General features: G+C 34.8%; 1 protein-coding gene across 1 annotated transcript in view; it reads right to left on the minus strand.

The window, feature by feature from the left end:
* LOC133181486 (uncharacterized) overlaps positions 1 to 21,099 on the minus strand; it is a 344,223-nt gene that overhangs the window by 110,371 nt on the left and 212,753 nt on the right. Inside the window, 5 exon segments of the mRNA XM_061315978.1 lie at positions 14,562 to 14,759; positions 14,863 to 15,070; positions 18,679 to 18,904; positions 19,075 to 19,234; positions 19,978 to 20,207. Of these exon segments, the coding sequence (XP_061171962.1) occupies positions 14,562 to 14,759; positions 14,863 to 15,070; positions 18,679 to 18,904; positions 19,075 to 19,234; positions 19,978 to 20,207 (1,022 nt within the window).

Here is a 21,099-nt window from a genome sequence, read left to right on the forward strand (position 1 = left end):
TTTGCATAAATGGTATCCGTTGAGATATCAACCTTTCTTCCAGTGGGTGTAAATTCAAAGCGTCTGGTTTCACAGGCCATTTCATTCCATTTTTAACTGAAAGTCTTGGAATTTTCTCATCCTTCAGAGCCAAACAGCAAGTTAAGCAAAGCCATTCCATGCCATCCACAGATCTTAACCCAGTACAAATACTTTTACTACTAGCACTAAGATTAATTGTATCTAACTTCACAACGCTTTTGAAAAACCAAGTCTGATGACAACATGTGCACACATAAATTGGGCCAATTTTGACTTGATCAAGGAATTTCTTGATGCAGTCATCTAAACAATTACCATAACATCTTTTCTTCAATAATATGTTTTCATGGTCTTTGAATTCTGCATCAAGCCTTCTTTTAGCCTTAGAAACTTTTTCAATCTCCCTTTCTTTTTCTCTGTTATTTCTTCTACTTTGCTGTTTATATAAACGTTCCTTCTCCAGCTGCTGCACATCATCTCTTTTAATCCTTTTTGCTTCTCTTTCTTCTGATCTAAATTCTGGATTTAGTCTTGCTTTAGTTCTACTTTTCAAAGCACTTTCTCTATCTTTCTGCTTTGTCTCTGGATTTTCTCTGGCAATTTTTTTGGCAGCAAGTTCTTTTTCTTTAAATTCTTTACTAAGTCTTGCTTTAGTTCTACTTTTCAAAGCACTTTCTCTGTCTTTCTGCTTTGTCTCTGGATTTTCTCTGGCAATTCTTTTAGCAGCAAGTTCTTTTTCTTTATATTCTTTATCAAGTCTTGCTTTAGTTCTACTTTTCAAGGTGCTTTCTCTATCTTTCTGCTTTGTCTCTGGATTTTCTCTGGCAATTTTTTTGGCAGCAAGTTCTTTATCTTTAAATTCTTTACTAAGTCTTGCTTTAGTTCTACTTTTCAAAGCACTTTCTCTATCTTTCTGCTTTGTCTCTGGATTTTCTCTGGCAATTTTTTTGGCAGCAAGTTCTTTATCTTTAAATTCTTTACTAAGTCTTGCTTTAGTTCTACTTTTCAAAGCACTTTCTCTGTCTTTCTGCTTTGTCTCTGGATTTTCTCTGGCAATTTTCTTGGCAGCAAGTTCTTTATCTTTAAATTCTTTACTAAATCTTGCTTTAGTTCTACTTTTCAAAGCACTTTCTCTGTCTTTCTGCTTTGTCTCTGGATTTTCTCTGGCAATTTTCTTGGCAGCAAGTTCTTTTTCTTTATATTCATTACTTAGCCTTGCCTTAGTTTTACTTTTCAAAGTGCTTTTCCTGTGTTTTTGTTTCGTTTCTGCATTTTCTCTGGCAATTTTTTTGGAAGCAAGTTCTTTGTCTTTGAAGTCTTTACTTAATCTTGCTTTACTCTTACTTCTACCACATAGTGCATTGTCACTTTTTCTTGTTTCCGAGTTTTCCCTCCTTTTTCGCATATAATTTCTCATATATTCTTTTCTATTTGCTTGTGATGATTCATAAGTGACAATTTTTTTCGACATGTTTTCTTGGAACTCAAAATACTTGTCAATTAAAGATAGTCTTTCACTTCCTGAAATGGACACCCTTGCTTTTCGTGTTACAGACAATGGTTGTATCTCAAATTGATTTATCATTGAAATATTACAACTTTGATAAAATGCAAACATGTAATCCACAAGTTGATCAATATCACTGAAAGTAATTTTAATAGCTCTACCATCTCCAGATGAGAGACCATCTTCTCCGTGGGAATGTGAATCAAAAAAAACAGGAGAGTTCTCCTCATTCAAATATATTGCAGAGCAAATCCCACCAACAATAATTAATCCCTGTTTGTACCTCATAAAGAGCAACTCAATGCCTTCCTTCAAATTATTACTTTGACATGATTGATCCCAATCAATATGAGTCACTGTTCCATAAATCTCTTCAAAATAGCGTATTTCATACTGGTTGTCATTGACATGCACAGACCTGGGAAGTTCTTGAAATTGTAGCATTTTTGATACAAATTGAACGGATGATTGTAATTCTGCAATTCTGACTCTAAATAAATCATCTCCAGCAAATAATACACCATCAAGTTGTACTGAAGTAGATGTATTTTGAAGAATGATGGACATCAAAGCATTGCATGTGCACTGAACTCCTCTTGAAAAAGCTGGAAACAAATTACTAGATTGATTAATTGTTCCAAATAATTTTGTTATAGGCAACGTTTTCTCAATGGAAGGCATGCATGTTGTAGCCTGTTCTGGGCTGTTTGAAGGAAATAAATGAGCTATGTTTTTTTTACCTAAAGAAAAATTATCAGTATTCTTGGCATCAAAAGACATATTGTTTGATTTCATAGAGTTCGATGACAAGTTCTTTGAATCTATAGTGCTTGAAGGCAAACTGGCAGAGTTCATGGTGCCCGAAGGCATATTTGCAGAGTTCATGGTGCCCGAAGGCATATTTGCAGAGTTATAGCGCCCGAAGGCAAATTGGCAGAGTTTGTAGCAGTGTTTTTAGCAATGTTTCTAGCAATGTTACTGGCGCCCGAAGGCAAATCTTGTACTCTTTTTAAGGAGGCAGTATCCCCCCGGTCCTTTGTACTATTTTTTACGTGGCTAGTGTCCACGAGTCTCAAAGGTCCGTCAACTGTTACGTCGCTTGTTGGGTCCTTTGTACTGTTTTTTATGTGGCCAGTATCCACAAGTCTACTGTCATTGCTGGCTCGATTCTGGTTTCCCATCTTTGCCGAAGCTACCCTCCAGTTCTTCCTACGAGGCATGACAAAGATTCTGCAAAATATAACAAATTCAAGCAGTTTTCCTTGAAAAAATGTTGACTTATGTTAGTTCATTATGATTTCCCCTTAAAATAATGCAAATATTGGAAAACAATTACTATTTTTAAAAAAAAAAAAAAAAAAAGATTATCATGATCACTTAAAAAAAGGTTCAGAGAATTTGAATTCCCTGCTTAAGGAAAAAAAAGAGGGTGGAAGAACTTAAAAAAAAAATGCAGATGAAGAAAGAAAAAAGGTCAACCTTGACCTTACAGGCTTTAACCTTTTGACCTTAAAATCAATAGGGGTCTTTTTAATGTCATATTTACTAAAGTTAAAAAAAAATCATTACAAAACCTCAAAGAGAACTAAAGTTATCACCAGGAAACCATTTTATGCAAAAATATGAATTTTTCACCTTGAACTTTTGACTTGCAAAATTAAAAGGGGTCTTCTTTAAGTCATTGGGACTTAAAAAATTTCCACATGAAATCTCAAAGAAAACCAAGTAATCATCCATGAACATTTTTTTTTTGGCATTGTATGAATTTCTTACTTGACCTTTCACCTAAAAGTAAATAAGGGTCTTTTCCAAGACACTAGGAGTTATGATACATATCTTCATTGAAAAAATTTATTACCTGTAAGCATTTTTTGCAATATATAAATGTTTGACCTTTGGACCTCAAAATCAATAGGCTTTTCTTAAGGCTATAGGGAGATCTGATTTTAAAATTTATTGGAAACTAGAAATATGTCCATACGACATGAATGCCCCGCATAAAGTATATTAGTAATGCAAAGTGAAAATTTGTATTAGTGTGAAGTTTGATGAGAATATCTTGAATAGTTTCTTTAAAATTGAAACTGAAATCTTAAAAAATTGGATATAGATGATAAATTCTCACCGATATAGATGATAAATTCTCAGGAAATTATGTTAAGTGCATAAGCTTACACAAAAACATCTTAAATGATTTCTTTAAAAATAAGCAGTGAGGTCAAGGTCATAGGAAAGTTCAAGGTCAAAAGTTTTTGATGCAGTTAAATAGCTCTCACTTAAACTTATCAGCATATGAAGTTTGATAAAAAATATCTTGAATGGTTCACTTAAAACTAAGCTAAACACTAATTTAAGAAAAGTGAAGTCAAGGTCAAAGGAGGGGTCAAGGTCAAAAAATGTTGATGCAGTTGAATAGCTTACATCAGTATGTATCAACATATGAAGTTTGATAACACTATCTTGAATGGTATCTTTAAAACTAAGCTAAACACTAATTTAAGAAAAGTGAGGTCAAGGTCAAAGGAAAGGTCAAGGTCAAAAAATGTTGATGCAGTTGCAAAGCTCTCATCAATATCTATTAGCATATGAAGTTTGATAAAAATATCTTGGATAGTTTCTTTGAAACTGAGCTTTGAACAGAGCTAAACGCGAAGTGTGACGGAAAACAGACGGAAGACGGACATGACAAACACTATATGCCCCGGCCATATTCATGGCGGGGCATAAAAAGTGAGGTCAAGGTCAAAAGAAAGGTCAAGGTAAAAAAATGTTGATGCAGTTGAATAGCTTACATCAGTATGTATCAACATATGAAGTTTGATTACACTATCTTGGATGGTATCTTTAAAAACTGAGCTAAACACTAATTTGAGAAAAGTGAGGTCAAGGTCAAAAGAAAGGTCAAGGTCAAAAAACGTTGATGCAGTTGAATAGTTTACATCAGCATTTATCAACATATGAAGTTTGATTACTCTATCTTGAATGGTATCTTTAAAACTGAGCTAAACATTAATTTAAGAAAAGTGAGGTCAAGGTCAAAGGAAAGGTCAAGGTCAAAAAATGTTGATGCAGTTGCATAGCTCTCATCAATATCTATCAGCATATGAAGTTTGATAAAAATATCTTGGATAGTTTCTTTGAAACTGAGCTTTGAACAGAACTAAACGCAAAGTGTGACAGAAGGACAGATGGAAGGATGGAAGGATGGACATGACAAACACTATATGCCCCGGCCATATTTATGGCGGGGCATAATTAAGAAAAATTAAAATCATATTCTCTGATATGTGAACAATTGATTTACAAAACAAAAAGTTCCAATCTTGAAAAACTGTAGGAGTTAGCGGGACTAAAGGGGCGCCCTTTTGGCATCCTCCCGCCCGCTATTTTCACCATTTCAATAATTGATTTTTCTTTTGGAAAACCCAGTTAAAAATTCTCTTTTTCAGAATAGCAGAACCACAATTTGACTTCTATCACACTAAGTTCACGCATCCCCATACACTGTAGATTCAAGTTTGCACAAAAGTCACTTATTAGACTTGATTTTTTTTCATTTTATTGGAACATTTTTTTTTTAATCTCACAAACAGCATGACCACAATTAGTCAAATCAGTATGCAAGCATCTTCATGTTTTTTAAATAGTCATTTCAAGTTTGTTTTAGTGCAGACTTATACTTAATGGCCCAACTGAATTTTTACTCATGTTCAAGCACCAAGATAGTACCATACTTTTAGTGCACACCGAGTCAATGAAATGTGTTTGAGCACTATGTCACTAATGTTACTAAGATATTTAAAAAACTCCAGGGGAAAAATCAATGAAAAAAAAGCTATTTTAATTTTTTTTCAGTTTAAAAGCATAAACAGTGTTTTTTTCCTAGGCCTTATTGCATGGAAACAAAACATGAACATCCTATTAAACCAAGAACAAGACGTGTTTGTGAAACACTGATACCCCTGTATGGCACCTCAAGGCCATGATTAAAGTTTTTCAAATTGTAGGTCAAATGCCAAGGTCATTTAGGTCAAGAGTTCAAAAAAGTTGATACCCAAAAAAAGATGTCACAAAAAATACATGTGATATATAATAACCCTAGTATAAACCATTCCAAAAATATGTCCAAGTTTTAAGTTTTTCAAAAGGTAGGGGTCGCCCGCGTGACTTAGGGGTTACAGCATTTGCTCTAGAGTCATGGAGTAAGGAGTTGATCCTTACGTCGCGGGTTTGAATCCCACTGTGGGACGTAGAGACCAGTCCTTCGGATGAGACCATATAAACGGAGGTCCTGTGTCGCAGTAGGTGCTGGCACGAAAAAGATCCCTCACTGCTCAGTGGCCCCGAGTGTGTTTCCATATGAATGAAAAATTCTCGAGGGACATTAAACAACAAACAAACAAAACAAAAGGTAGGTCATACTCCAAGATAAATGTCATGAGGACTAAAAATAATGGTACTAAAGGGAATGCATATTTTAAGTGACATATGAAAGCCCTCGCAGCAATCATTCAAAAGTTATAGACAAGTTTTCTCAAATATAGGTCAACTCCAAGGTAAAGGTCATGAGGTGAAACAGACAGACAGACATATCAAAAAACTATACACCCCCCAAATCTTCAATTACAGGGGCATAAAAATCAATTGTTGCTCCATCCATTTCATAGTAGCGTACATAAACAAGTGGTCTTGTACGTGAAAGTATAAAAAGCTGAATTTGGAAAAACTAGCCTACATCAGATCTGTACCAATGGCAATACTGAATCCACACTTTTCAAAAGTTGTTTCCCTTGACTGCCATCTTTGGGGGGGGGGGGGGGGGACCCATAGAATTCTCACACTAGCCTTTGTAACTTTCAGATTTGTAACTTTGTCATTTGACTTAAAATTTATTTTTGGATCTTGCATTTTGATTGCCACAGGATGGGGTTACCTATACATTTGAGAGAGAGAGAAAAAAAAATAACACACTGAATTTATCACAGCATGTCCAATGTTTGTTAGTGCATATGTAAAGAAGAGAAAAATTGCCCTTTGTCCCTATTGACCTTTAGATTGACCCCACAAAAGGAAACAACTTTTGCAAAGTGTGGATTTGGCCTATAGTTTTAAATAAAATATTAACGCAGTGGCTAAAAGAATTTTTTAAAAATTATTATAATTATGAAGTAAAAGTTACATACCAACCAAATTTGAATTCAATAGGAAGCTTAACAGTCAAATAAAACTTTCGTATTACACATGGTTATCTTTCTTACCAAACAAGATACATAACTGTCTTTTTTCACCAAAATAAAAATCATTATTTAAATACAACTAAACTGACATGGTAATATTGATTATTTATAAATATGCTGACAATTAAGAATAGTACAGTGTATTCCCCAGGAAATTTTTAATGCATGGGGAGAATTTTGTTGTTGAATCAGTGTATGCTGCACTGCATGCTGAGGGTGAGTTACTTCTATTTGAATTTTATATTTTTTACTTAAAATGCATTTTTACATTTCAAATTTTTAAAATCAGAATGTGCAGATGAAAAGGATAAATATGTTGTGAGTAAATTCTCAATATTCATGATATTACTTTCTTTTCAAGAAAGATCATGAAATATCACATATCAATATATTTGTTAGTTTTTTCCCTTCAGACCCGCTGTTTTTCTTTTTAATGCACCGTGTTATGCATGCCGTCTACAAAACTGAATAGAGACTCTCCCTTCCTTTTTTTCAACTTCACTTCCTTGATGTCCCTACTTAAACAGCCTATGTCATTTAAACAAAAGTGTGCAACAACATTTAGTCCCCAAGATTATATGAAATGAAGTTTGACAATTACATAATAAAACGTATATTAACCATAACACATCTTTCTTACATTTTTGTCTTGCAAAAAATCTCAATGCATCATATGCTGGATGATATGCACGTAAGTTCACAAAAATTTGAGTTGTTCGGGAATAAATTTTTAACTGGTATCGTTTTAACTAAACCCTCCTATTAAAACTGTTTAATATACATATAATAGATTATGCATAGCAAGAAGCACAGTGGTAATTTATGATGCACTGTGAAACGAGGGAAAACATTGTTGAAGTACCACACCAATAGTCACTATCATACTAAACATTGAATTTTATTACTCTTCTTTTGTACTTAGATTGAAGGCAAGTAACAACAGGTCTCATTATTATCAGGTCCAGTACAATCGGTACATTTGGCAACGTAGCTAAAATTACCTACCGTAGTTTTATTTACCTACCTCAGGTAGCTTTATTTAGCTATTTCAAGGCAACTTTTCACAATTTTGCTTGTTATTTTAAAAAGACAAAAAGTCGCAAGTAAATGACTTCTAATATTTATTCTAGGTATTATTAAAAAAGCAATCTAAAGCAGGGGTAGTTTTAACATTGCTGCGGTTGAACACTTTTAAGGAAAATATGTATTTCCATTGTTTGAGTAACTGTACACCACCCTGTGTGCGATGAGGCGTGCACAAGTATAATTACTTCACATTGTGCTCATGTTAACCAAAACTGGTTTTCTTTGTTATTTCACTCAAGAAGTAACTGTTAGGTCACAAATTAACTGTTGGATATAGCCCCAAAACTTCTAGAACTTTGATTGCAATTGCACAGAAAAAGACACATCTCCAAGGGTGATTTTTTCATGAATTGTTTTCAGATGAGTTCAAAGTTGAAAATTATCACTGCATCAAAATGCAATTTTCTGCACTTTCTGGGAAAATTGCTAATTTAAGAAATAATTTTGATTTAGTAGCTAAGTAAAGCTACTTCAGGAAAGGTAGATAAAGCTATGTAGGTAATTCAAGCTACGTAGCTAAATCTAGTGATTGTACCAGACCTGATAGCAATTCTTTCTGTTTCTTCACAATAAAGAAAAACCTTTTTTTTTCGCTGTATTTTTCTATGTGCACACATTTAATGTACAAATTTAACAATACATCATGATGTAAAATCACCTTAAAAATGTAAACAACTAAATATAATGCCCTTCAACATTCAAGGAGCAAGTCCTGAAAAAATATTAATTAAAAAACCTCAACATTTATTAAAACGTAAAAAAAAAATATATCAAAAAACCTTCATCTTAATAAAAGTTTTGTTAAACCATGCTCCAAAGTTTGCAACATTGTGATTGTTTCATTCCCATGAAGTGTCATGGAGTAGTTTTGCTCCGTAATTAAGCTTTGTAAATGTATAGGAGGTTTCTATGGACCTGTCCCAATACATGGATATCTAACTAGGGTATAGTAAAACGCTACTATCGAGATAATTCAAACTGATGTATCCTACAACTTTTTTCAAACCATTTCCACATATCTTAGTGAAAGACAATAAGCAGCATATTATAACACACAGTAGAAAGAAATTTATTACTATTCGGAAAATGCGCAACTTGTGCACGTTGCAACGTTCCACTTTAATGTCGCCACATAACTTCGCGACGAATAGAATCATACCATTCGCGAAAACAAGTAAAATTGAATCTTATAAATTGCTACAACTCATACCCACCGTTCGTAACGCAAAATCTAGACCTAGAAAAATATTTATAAGGCTGGAATACTCTCTCAGGCTATCTTTCTCCAAAATGGACGCTCAATAGTGCGCATGCATAAATGTCTAAAGGACGGAAGTGTACAAAAGCATTAATATTCCCGGATTGTTTAATCCAATAAACTCGAATCGTGGGCAGATTATTTTTCAATTATAAATTAATACAAAAACAATTCTAACATATCATTTAGTAGTTTAGGAAGCAAAACCTTGTATACTCGTGGAATATTTAGTAGAATTCCATACTCATGCATTGCTTAAATCATAAAATATGACCAAGTTATATATAATATATATCTCTACCCTGGTACCTGAACCCTGGGGTCATGAAATTTACAAATTTGGTACAATTCTCAATGCCTATCATAATCATACTGATATTTTACTTTCTTAATGTTTTTAAGTAAAGAAGAAGATTTTCTAAGACACATTTCATTGTCTAAACATATCCAACTTTCACCCACCCCAGAGTCTGAACCCTGCGGTCATGAATTTCACAATTTACGTAAAGAGCTCATTGCTTATTATAATTATGCTGATAGATTATCTGTTTGATGTCCATGAATGACCTGGTACACTCGATGTCTTCAAATTTAGGTACATTTTGAAAATTACCTTCTTTTTACTCTACTTTCTCTACTCTACCTTCGACTTTATCTTTTATGTTATACAACATTAGAGCCCCGCCCTAACACCAGAACCCCTGACCCAGGGACCATGAAATTCAATTTTGGAAGAGGCTCTCTTCCTCATCATATCTATGTACTTCATTCATCTGCTTCATACCCAGGAGCAGAGGAGAAGATTTTCAAAGAATTAATGCATTTTCACTATATAATCATAAGAGCCCCGCCCTAACACCAGAACCCCTGACCCAGGGACCATGAAATTCAATTTTGGAAGAGGCTCTCTTCCTCATCATATCTATGTATTTAATTCATCAGCTTAATACCCAGGAGCAGAGGAGAAGAATTTCAAAGAATTAATGCATTTTCACTATATAATCATAAGAGCTCCGCCCTAAAACCAGAACCCCTGACCCAAGGGCCATAAAATTTACAATTTTGGAAGAGGCAGTCTTGTTCTTCATAACTATGTATTTAGTTCATCAGCTTAATATCCAGGAGCAGAGGAGAAGATTTTCAAAGAATTAATGCATTTTCACTATTTAATCATTAGAGCCCCACCCTAACACCAGAACCCCTGACCCAGGGGCCATGAAATTCACAATTTTGGAAGAGGCAGTCTTGCTCTTCATAACTATGTATTTAGTTCATCATCTTATTACCCAGGAGCAGAGGAGAATAATTTCAAAGAATTAATGCATTTTCACTATATAATCATAAGAGCCCCGCCCTAACACCAGAACCCCTGACCCAAGGGCCATAAAATTCACAATTTTTGAAGAGGCACTCTTCCTCATCATAACTATGTACTTAGTTCATCAGCTTAATATCCAGGAGCAGAGGAGAAGATTTTCAAAGAAATAATGCTTTTTCACCATTTAATCATAAGAGCCCCGCCCTAACACCAGAACCCCTGACCCAGGGGCCATGAAATTCACAATTTTGGAAGAGGCAGTCTTGCTCATCATAACTATGTATTTAGTTCATCTTCTTAATACCCAGGAGCAGAGGAGAAGATTTTTTTAAGAATTAATGCATTTTCACTATATAATCATTAGAGCCCCGCCCTAGCACCAGAACCCCTGACCCTGGGGCCATGAATTTCACAATTTTGGTAGAGGGCTCAATGCTTATTACAATCATGCCAACAGTTTGACTGCTTGATGTCCAGGAGTAAAGAAGAAGATTTTTAAAGATTGCATTAATTTTGATGGTTTTAGCCCCACCCCTCAGGCCCCAGGGGGGCAGGGGCCATGAATTTCACAATTTTTACTCCCCTTCACCCATAGATGCTATATGCCAAAATTGGTTGAAATTGGTTCAGTGGTTCCAGAGAAGAAGCTAAAAATGTTCAAAAGTTTACGACCGATTGACGACGAACGACGAACGACGTACGACGAACGACGAACGACGACAGACAAAAACAGATAGCAATAGGTCACCTGAGTGACTCAGGTGACCTAAAAACAGGTATATCGGAGAATGCACTCGTCTTATTTATGATCTGATTCAAAAAACAGAAGAAGAAAATATTCCTGGCATACTTTTATTATTAGATTTTGAAAAAGCTTTTGATACCGTCAATTGGAACTTTATTTTTAAAACTTTAGAATTCTTCAACTTTGGGAGATCAATAATTAAATGGTTCAAACTACTCTATCACGATATATCTAGCTGTGTGCTTAACAATGGTCATTTTTCGTCTTTTTTTACAATAGGAAGAGGTGTAAGACAGGGGGACCCTCTTTCGCCTTATCTATTTATTCTAGTGGTAGAGCTCCTCAGCACCTCCTTAAAAAACAATCCAGATATTAAGGGAATTAATATTAATGATTCAGAATATCTAGTCAGTCAATATGCAGACGATACCTCTCTAGCGCTCGCAGACGATGAAAAATCCCTTAATTTAGCATTAAAATGTATAAACTCCTTTGCTGCTTGCTCTGGACTAAAACCTAATTTTGAAAAAACACAGGCTTTATGGATTGGTGCAAAAAGGGGCTGTGGTCAAGAGATTAACACAAAAGAAAACATAATGTGGAACCATGATGGTAAATTTAAACTCTTAGGTATAACTTTTGAACTAAACAAACCTGATATTACTTATAGTAATTATGAGGAAAAGTTGCAAGCGGTCAAAAAGCTTATTCATGATTGGTCTTTTAGAAACCTCACACTTATTGGAAAAGTTACAGTGCTCAAAACATTGGTTTTACCAATTCTTGTTCAACTTTTTACAGTTCTCCCGGACCCACCTGCAGATTTTTTAAAGAAACTTCAAAATATGTTTTTTGAATTCATATGGGAAGGCAAACCAGACAAGATCAAACGTACAGTTCTTTATAATTCAACAGAAAACGGAGGGCTTAAGGTTCCTCATCTAGCATCCTTCTGTCAAGCTTTGAAAATATCATGGGTCAAGAAAGTACTTGACTCTTCTATCAATTCCCCATGGAAACTCTTGCTTTCGGACACGACACAAAAATTCGGAAATGAAAAAATGTGGTATTTCAGATACGAAGGTTTAGAAACCATTTCAAACAAATTTAATTCATTCTGGAAAAGTGTATTAATAGCTTGGGGAAAGGTTGGTCAAAACTCTACCACAGCCCCTTGTGAAATTTTAAGTCAACCACTATGGCTTAATAATGATATCAAAGTAGGGAAAAAATACGTATTTAAACGAAAATGGATAGCCAATGGTATTTTTTTCATTAATGACTTAATCATGGAAAATGGCGATTTCATGAATTTCATCCAATTTAAAAATGCATACAATTTAAACATAAATTTCGTTGAATATAACGGACTATTATCAGCAATCCCTAAATATTGGAAGCAAACGATTAAACATCACCAAAAATTGAATGAAATTAAAAGTGAAAATATTTTGAAACTTAAAAAAAATATGAAAGTTACAAAATACTTTTATAAAAAGTTTGTTGAAAAGATAACAGAGTCCCCCTCAATGGCTTTAAAGAAATGGGAGGAAAAACTTTCAATACATATTAATGAAAATAAATGGAAGTACTTAGATATTATAGAACTATAGAGCTTTTTTCCTCCTTTTCTCTCTCTCATAAGAAAGCAGACATGATAAAGCAAAGTTGGGATTTTTTGAAAACATTTCTCAGTCAGTGAAGGTTTAAATGTTACGAAAAAAAAATGCTGTCTATTTTTCAAAATTGTTCAAATGGATCTCTTTTATCTATCATATAGAATATTTGTTTTTATGCCATTCTATTGTAGTTCTGTAATGTATGTATAAAAATGCATGTTATGACGGAAATAAAAATATGAATGACAAAAAAAAAAAAAAACACCGTCCATCGAAATCAAAAACCCATGCACTAAATTATGTATCTTAGTGTAGTTTACTTGTGTGCCAAGTTATATTGAAATCGGACCAAAACTGTAGGAGGAGTAGCGTTTTAAAGGAATTTCACAGAAATTTCTATTTTTAGTAACCATGGCAACACCGTCCATCGAAATCAAAAACCCATGCACTAAATTATGTATCTTAGTGTAGTCTACTTGTGTGCCAAGTTATATTGAAATCGGACCAAAACTGTAGGAGGAGAAGCATTTAAAGGAATTTCACAGAAATTTCTATTTTTAGTAACCATGGTAACACCGTCCATCGAAATCAAAAACCCATGCACTAAATTATGTATCTTAATGTAGTCTACTTCTGTGCCAAGTTATATTGAAATCGGACCAAAACTGTAGGAGGAGTAGCGTTTTAAAGGAATTTCACAGAAATTTCTGTTTTTAGTAACCATGGCAACATCGTCCATCGAAATCAAAAACCGATGCACTAAATTATGTATCTTAGAGTAGTCTACTTGTGTGCCAAGTTATATTGAAATCAGACCATAACTGTAGGAGGAGTAGCGTTTTAAAGGAATTTCACAGAAATTTCTATTTTTAGTAACCATGGCAACACCGTCCATCGAAATCAAAAACCCATGCACTAAATTATGTATCTTAGTGTAGTCTACTTGTGTGCCAAGTTATATTGAAATCGGACCAAAACTGTAGGAGGAGTAGCGTTTTAAAGGAATTTCACAGAAATTTCTATTTTTAGTAACCATGGCAACACCGTCCATCGAAATCAAAAACCGATGCACTATATTATGTATCTTAGTGTAGTCTACTTGTGTGCCAAGTTATATTGAAATCGGACCAAAACTGTAGGAGGAGTAGCGTTTTGAAAAATTGTTTACAGACAGACGGACAGACAGACAGACAGACAGACGGACGGACGACGGACACCTTACTATCGCATAAGCTCTTCTGGTCTCTGACCAGTAGAGCTAAAAATGTTGATAGTCAGTTTGAGTAGTAGGTTTAGTGTATGTACCGTGGAAACAACCAACATACGAAAAAAAATATTAGACTAGCGATTCCAACTTGTCCTTCCTTCTCTTTCCCTAGTTTAATCATCACAAACCTGCGTAACAGATTGTCCTACTTTTGCATTGATCAAATAGATCCTAAACAAGAACTGTAAACCAACTGTAATTTTTGATGTATTAACTGTGTCTTTTGTGTTCATTTGATAAATAAATTTAGTACCACAAAATCATTTCCGTTTGAATCGTATGTTTATATACGTTTATAAACGTGATAAAAACAGCTTTGGGGTTTCGCAGAGCTTAACGTGGCTCAAGAAAATTAACACACTTGTATTAATAAATTTTACATTTTTACCGAGTACCCGGGTACTCGATCGGAAAAACGTCCGAGTAACCGATTATCAAAAATTGACCAATCTGACATCCCTAAAATACATATATTTAAAAATCATGTTCATTTGTATGTAAACCTCTGTTAAGGAAGTTGAAAATCCTCCCAGTTCCCATCTATAAACAACATCAGAACCCCCAGGGACAGTCCCTACATCCAAAGTCAGGACCACATTACTACGGTCATCCTCTGCATCAAGATCCAACTTGAATTCTGGATCTGTGTGGTCACGTCCAGCTGCCTGCAACACTTTACATTCTCCTGGTCTTGTCACTCCCTTAAACATGAAGTAAAAAGTATGACACTTCAACATCTTCTCCTTACTATAAATCCTTCCAAGAATATTGTTTCTAGCATGCATTAAATATAAAAATGCTCACCCCAAAACTTTTGATCTGTGGTGGTGTTTTGTCTTCTTCCTTTTTGTGGGTGTCTATAATTTTTTTCTGTATGACAGGTGTTTCATAATACCAAATTCTATGCCTAAATAGAGTCTTTGTAAATGTATGGAAAAGAAGGTTGATCTCAATTGTCACTAATCCTTCCAGAGTTAATCTTAGCGGTCTGAGTTGAAGAAACATCTGAAGACTGTAAAGAAATCCAAACATCAGTATAATTGATGAAGATCTTGAGTAGAGAGGCCCATGGGCCTTAACAGTTACCTGAGTGTCTGCTTTTCACCCCTTATGTACCAAACAGAAACATACACACACAGTTATAAAGAAATTTTGCTTAATATAAGATTAATTTTTAATTGACATTTCCATATACATGTATAGTCAAACCTCATTATCTTGAACTCAGTTGGACCAAGAAAAAACTTTGAGATATCTGAGAGTTCGAGATATTTAGGTTAAAATTATTGAGGTTAAAGACAAGAGGCCCAAGGGCCTTAACGGTCACCTGAGTACAATACAACAATTCAGAGGATCCATACACTGATAAATGAAGATTTGTTGCCCAAAAGCAAGAAAAATAGTATGATAAGCATCAACAAAATAATTGGTATAGAATCTATCTGTCCCCCATTTATCACTATTACCATGCAGACTATTAACAAAATGTCTATTTTTAACCCCATATTATTACTTCTCACATTGGTCTCTCTTGGCCTTTGAAGAACATTAAAAAAGATAAGTTATTTTTGCCTCACTTTTATTCATCTATTATTTCGAAGTCTACCTGCTCATTAAAACTATGAAAGTACTTTTTGTATTACACAATAAATATTCTTGCATAATTCTCTTATTCTATTAACCTTTCAAATACATTATTTACAGTGATTAATTATCAAAGGTGAATGGCAAAGGGGAATAACTTTGCTCAGCAGAATACAAGTTCATAGAGCCCTGGCCAGGACCAGAATACTTGCCTAAATAATCCAGGTGTTCAAAATTCTGGTAAAAATACCCTTGCATATTAAAACTTTTACTCTGTTTGCCTCGAATATGCCCCAGAAGAATACAAGACTTTCAAAGAAATGCATGTTCACTATGTTATTAAATAGATAAAGCCCCCCTCCCCCTTTACACCAGAAAATCTTACCCAGGGGCCATGAACTAATAATTCTGGAAGAAGCACTTTGCTCATCATAACTATACACTTGTTTCTTTGCTTTATTACCAGTAGTAGAAAAAAATATTTTGAAAGAAATTATGTATTTTCACTATAAAATCAATAGAGCCCCCCCCCCCCAAAAGAACCCCTGACCCAGGGGCCATGAATTTCACAATTTTGAAAGAGGCATTCTTTCTCATCATAACCATGCCCTTCCTTTGTTTGAACAATACCAAGGAGCAGAGAAGAAGATTTCGAAAGAATTTATGCATTTTCCTTATATATCAATAGAGCCCCAACCTAACACCAGAACCCTTCATCCAGGGGCCACAAAATTCACAATTTCTGAGGAGGCAGCCATGCTCATCATAACTATGTACTTAGTTTATTTAATATTCAGGAGAGAGAAGATTTTCAAAGAAATAATGCATTTTCACTATATATATCAATTGAGCCCCACCCTGACGAAGATTTTCAAAGAATTAATGCAAATAATCAATAGACCCCCCCCCCCCCCCAACACCTGAACCCCTGACCCAGGGGCCATGAAATTCACAATTTCTGAAAAGGCAGCCATGCTCATCATATCTATGTTCTTAGTTAGTTTATTTAATATCCAGGAGCAGAGAAGAAGATTTTCAAAGAATTAATGCATTTTCACTATATAGTCAATAGAGCCCCCCCCCTTACACCAGAACCCCTGACCCTGGGGCCATGAAATTCACAATTTCGGAAGAGGCACTCTTGCTCATCATAACTATGTACTTAGTTACTTTATTTAATACCAAGGAGCAGAGAAGAAGATTTTCAAAGAATTAATGCCTTTTCACTATATAATCAATAGAGCCCCACCCTAACATCAGAATCCCTGACCCTGGGGCCATGAAATTCATAATTTCAGAAGAGGCACTCTTGCTCATCATAAATATGTACTAACTTAGTTCATTTAATATCCAGGAGCAGATAAGAAGATTTTCAAAGAATTAATGCATCTTCACTATATAATCAATAGAGCCCCGCCCTAACACCAGAACCCCTGACCCTGGGGCCATGAAATTCACAATTTTGGAAGAGGCACTCTTGCTCATCATAACTAAGTACTAAATTAGTTCATTTAATAACCAGGAGCAGATAAGAAGATTTTCAAAGAATTAATGCATTTTAACAATATAATCAATAGAGACCCGCCCTAACACCAGAACCCCTGACCCTGGGGCCATGAAATTCACAATTTTGGAAGAGGCACTCTTGCTCATCATAACTATGTACTAAATTAGTTCATTTAATACCCAGGAGCAGAGAAGAAGATTTTCAAAGAATTAATGCATTTTAACTAATGTATATAATCAATAAAGCCCTGCCCTAACACCAAAACCCCTGACCCTGGGGCCATGAAATTCACAATTTTGGAAGAGGCACTCTTGCTCATCATAAATATGTACTAAGTTACTTTATTTAATACCCAGGAGCAGAGAAGAAGATTTTCAAAGAATTAATACATTTTCACTATATACTCAATAGAGCCCTGCCCTAACACCAGAACCCCTGACCCAGGGGCCATGAAATTCACAATTTTGAAAGAGGCACTCTTGCTCATCATAACTATATACTTAGTAAATTTATTTAATACCCAGGAGCAGAGAAGAAGATTTTCAAAGAATTAATGCATTTTCTCTATATAATCAATAGAGCCCCGCCCTAACACCAGAACCCCTGATCCTGGGGCCATGAATTTCACAATTTTGAAAGAGGCACTCTTGTTCTTCATAACTATGTACTTAGTTACTTTATTTAATACCCAGGAGCAGAGAAGAAGATTTTCAAAGAAATAATGCACTTTCCCTATATGATCTATATAGCCCCACCCTAGCACCAGAACCCCTGACCCTGGGGCCATGAATTTCACAATTTTGGTAGAGGACTCAATGCTTATTACAATGATGCCAACAGTTTGACTGCTTGATGTCCAGGAGTAAAGAAGAAGATTTTTAAAGATTGCATTATTTTTGGTGGTTTTAGCCCCACCCCTCAGGCCCCAGGGGGGCAGGGACCATGGAATTCACAATTTTTGTTCCCCTTCACCCATAGGTGCTATATGCCAAATTTGGTTGAAATTGGTTCAGCGGTTTCAGAGAAGAAGCTAAAAATGTTCAAATGTTAACACACGACGCACACCGCACGACGCACGACGCACGCCGACGGACGAGAACGGATAGCAATAGGTCACCTGAGTGACTCAGGTGACCTAAAAATGTAATTAGGACTTCCAACTCACTTTGACATATCCACAGTATTTGAGATATCAATGTTTGAGATACCAAAATTCAACTGTATAAATTGGAAGGAAAAGTTGTGAAATGAAAAAGTTCGTACATAAGGGCATAAAAATTGTTCCCTATTCTTAAGCTTATGACAAATTCTTTAGTTACAGCAAAGTCTGCTCATTTTTTTATTCACAAATGGTGTGGAGAATATATATATATATATATACTAGCAGATAGAAAAAATGTAAATGTAACTTCCAAAGAACATGAAATTCATTTTGTTTTCCACGGACAATAAAATTAAAGATGACATGCATTGAGAATCAACTTTACAAATCATTAACTTACATATGACTATCATTAAATATTTCTTACTTCACATCTAGTGGAAACTTATGAAATGCTATCTCAGCAGTTGTAGGAAATCCCACTTCCATAATCTGTCCAGTAAGACGCAACTCTCCATAAAGAATAAAGCCAACACTAACAAATCCATAAGCTGACACTCCTCCATTGGGAACTATTGTAACATATCCTTTCATTTCTAAAAGTTTTGCCCCAACCACAAATTTGACACCATAATAATAATTGGCTCCAAAACCTGAGATTAAAATGCACAACAAATCCTTTAAGACATCAGTCAAAAAAACTTTCATAATTTTGCTAAATCTGACCAGTTACAACAAAAGTATTTTAGAATTAAGAAGAGGAGTAAGAAAAAAAAAAACTTACCATAACAAGACAAGTAAATACTTTCAACTTTCAACTTACCAAATGAAAGGGTGAGAATTCCTCCCAGTGGAATTGATTTCTGATAATGGAAAAGGGTGTTTGTTTGTCGGGGAAAACTGAAGTCTCCCTCTATTCTCAGGTCAAGGCTTTTGAAAATACTTGTTCCATTGGTAAGGATCTTGTTTAAAATTTCAGAATACTGTAATTACGAAAAAAGGCAGATGGTCCACAACATTCACTTGAATTGCATTTTACTTCAAGAAAAATGAAATGAAGATAAATGAACCCCATTCCTAAGACCCTAAATGTAAAGACTATGGATTCATCAATTTTAATTTACAGACTATTTATGTTTAATATTCAATGAATTATATATAATGACTCTTTTGTATTTAATTTCACCCTTCACCTTCACCTATCCCTTGACTTCCAAAGATGTCATTGGGGCACCTTTGAATTTTTCCCATTGTAAAACATGGACACTGCCAATTCTTTTTATAACATGGGGTGGGGTGGGGTGGGGGTACCCATCTCTTATTCGCTACTCCTCCTACACTACTGAATAAAATTTTATCAGACTTTCCCAGAATCTTTTTCCATAGTGCCATTGTGCACCTCCTATATTATTTTTCATTTGGACAGATATTTAGGGTTTACCATACCAAAACATGGACTCTGCTATTCTTTCTATAACACTGGGGGGAGGGGGGGTCCCCATCTCTTATCCGCAACTCCTACAGTACCACTAAATAAAATTTAATGAAACTTTCACAGAATCTTTATTACACAGTGTCACTTTGAAGTCTCATAAAATTTCACTTAGTTGACAACAAAAGATGGGTACCCCAATACCGATGTTGTAGAGTAGGATTTTCCCCATAGAAAACTTGATGCAGAGAGAAATTTTCTTTGTCAATTTGGTGGAAAATTCACAGCACTTGCCAGAGCCTTTGCTAAATCTCCAAGTTCCTTTAGTAGCTCAGCAACTTTGACTGGGTCAATGTTTTTGAGATCCAACAGTGATTCCAGGTCTCCTATTGTCATACAAGCCAACTTTTGTCCCAGAAGTCTTACTCCTTCATTTGACAAACCATTACCAACAATGAAAGCTTGCTTTACACGACCAACAATATCAGACACTGCAGTTCCCAACATATTTGTTATTGCCTGTCCTAAAGAAAAAAAAATATGAAAGAATTTATTTCATCATTCGATAATAGAAGTGATTTGCATAGGAAACTGCTAAGGAATTCCTAACTCAAGTGGTACCTCCCACTGAGTCATTATGAATAAAAACATATGATACATTTCAAATACGGAATAAACCAAAGCACATATATCTAAAGATGCATGAAATCATTAAGTTTGGATTTAATGATACACTCAGAGGGATACATACAGAGGGTGCAGGTTTGGTTTGCATATGCAACATTTGATAGACATGCTTAAACATAGGTAACCAAACATTACATAGCCCACCTCAACAAATGACATCTATGAGAAAAGATATCAAACCAATGTTGTGGGAGTATGCATCTCTAGATGCAACATTCATGTGTCTGGTCTGAGTAGAATTTTTAGTACTGTAAATCACTTTTTATATGCGAGAGATTTATTTCATGTAATAATGAGAGTCGGTCTACTCAGGAAAATTTCATGCTTGTGCATATTTTTGTTAGTATAGATTATATACAACAACACCCATTTGTCTCACTTATAAATACCAAATACTTAACAAAATTATCCCTAAATCAAATTGACCTTTCATTTTAGCTCCCCTGATCTGAAGGCAAAAGTGAACTTTTCTGATCAAAGTCTGTCCATTGTTGTTGTCTTTGGTATTATCAACGATGTCATTTCCATCCTTCTGTTTTTTTGTCATGGAAATGACAAACACTATATGGTGGGGCATGAAAATCTTCTTCTCAAGAACAGCAAAACCATGATTAATCATATTTAATCGCCTCTTGTTTCAAAATTGTTTTTGGGAGTGAAAAAAACAATTTCAATTGGGAAAAAATCTCTAATTTTGGCAAGGGGAAAGGCTTGATATTTGGACCTAAA

The sequence above is a fragment of the Saccostrea echinata genome, unplaced genomic scaffold (genome assembly GCF_033153115.1).
Source record: "Saccostrea echinata isolate AGI-Se365-2 ecotype Australia unplaced genomic scaffold, CSIRO_AGI_Sech_v1 ptg000009l, whole genome shotgun sequence".
Taxonomy (NCBI): domain Eukaryota; kingdom Metazoa; phylum Mollusca; class Bivalvia; order Ostreida; family Ostreidae; genus Saccostrea; species Saccostrea echinata.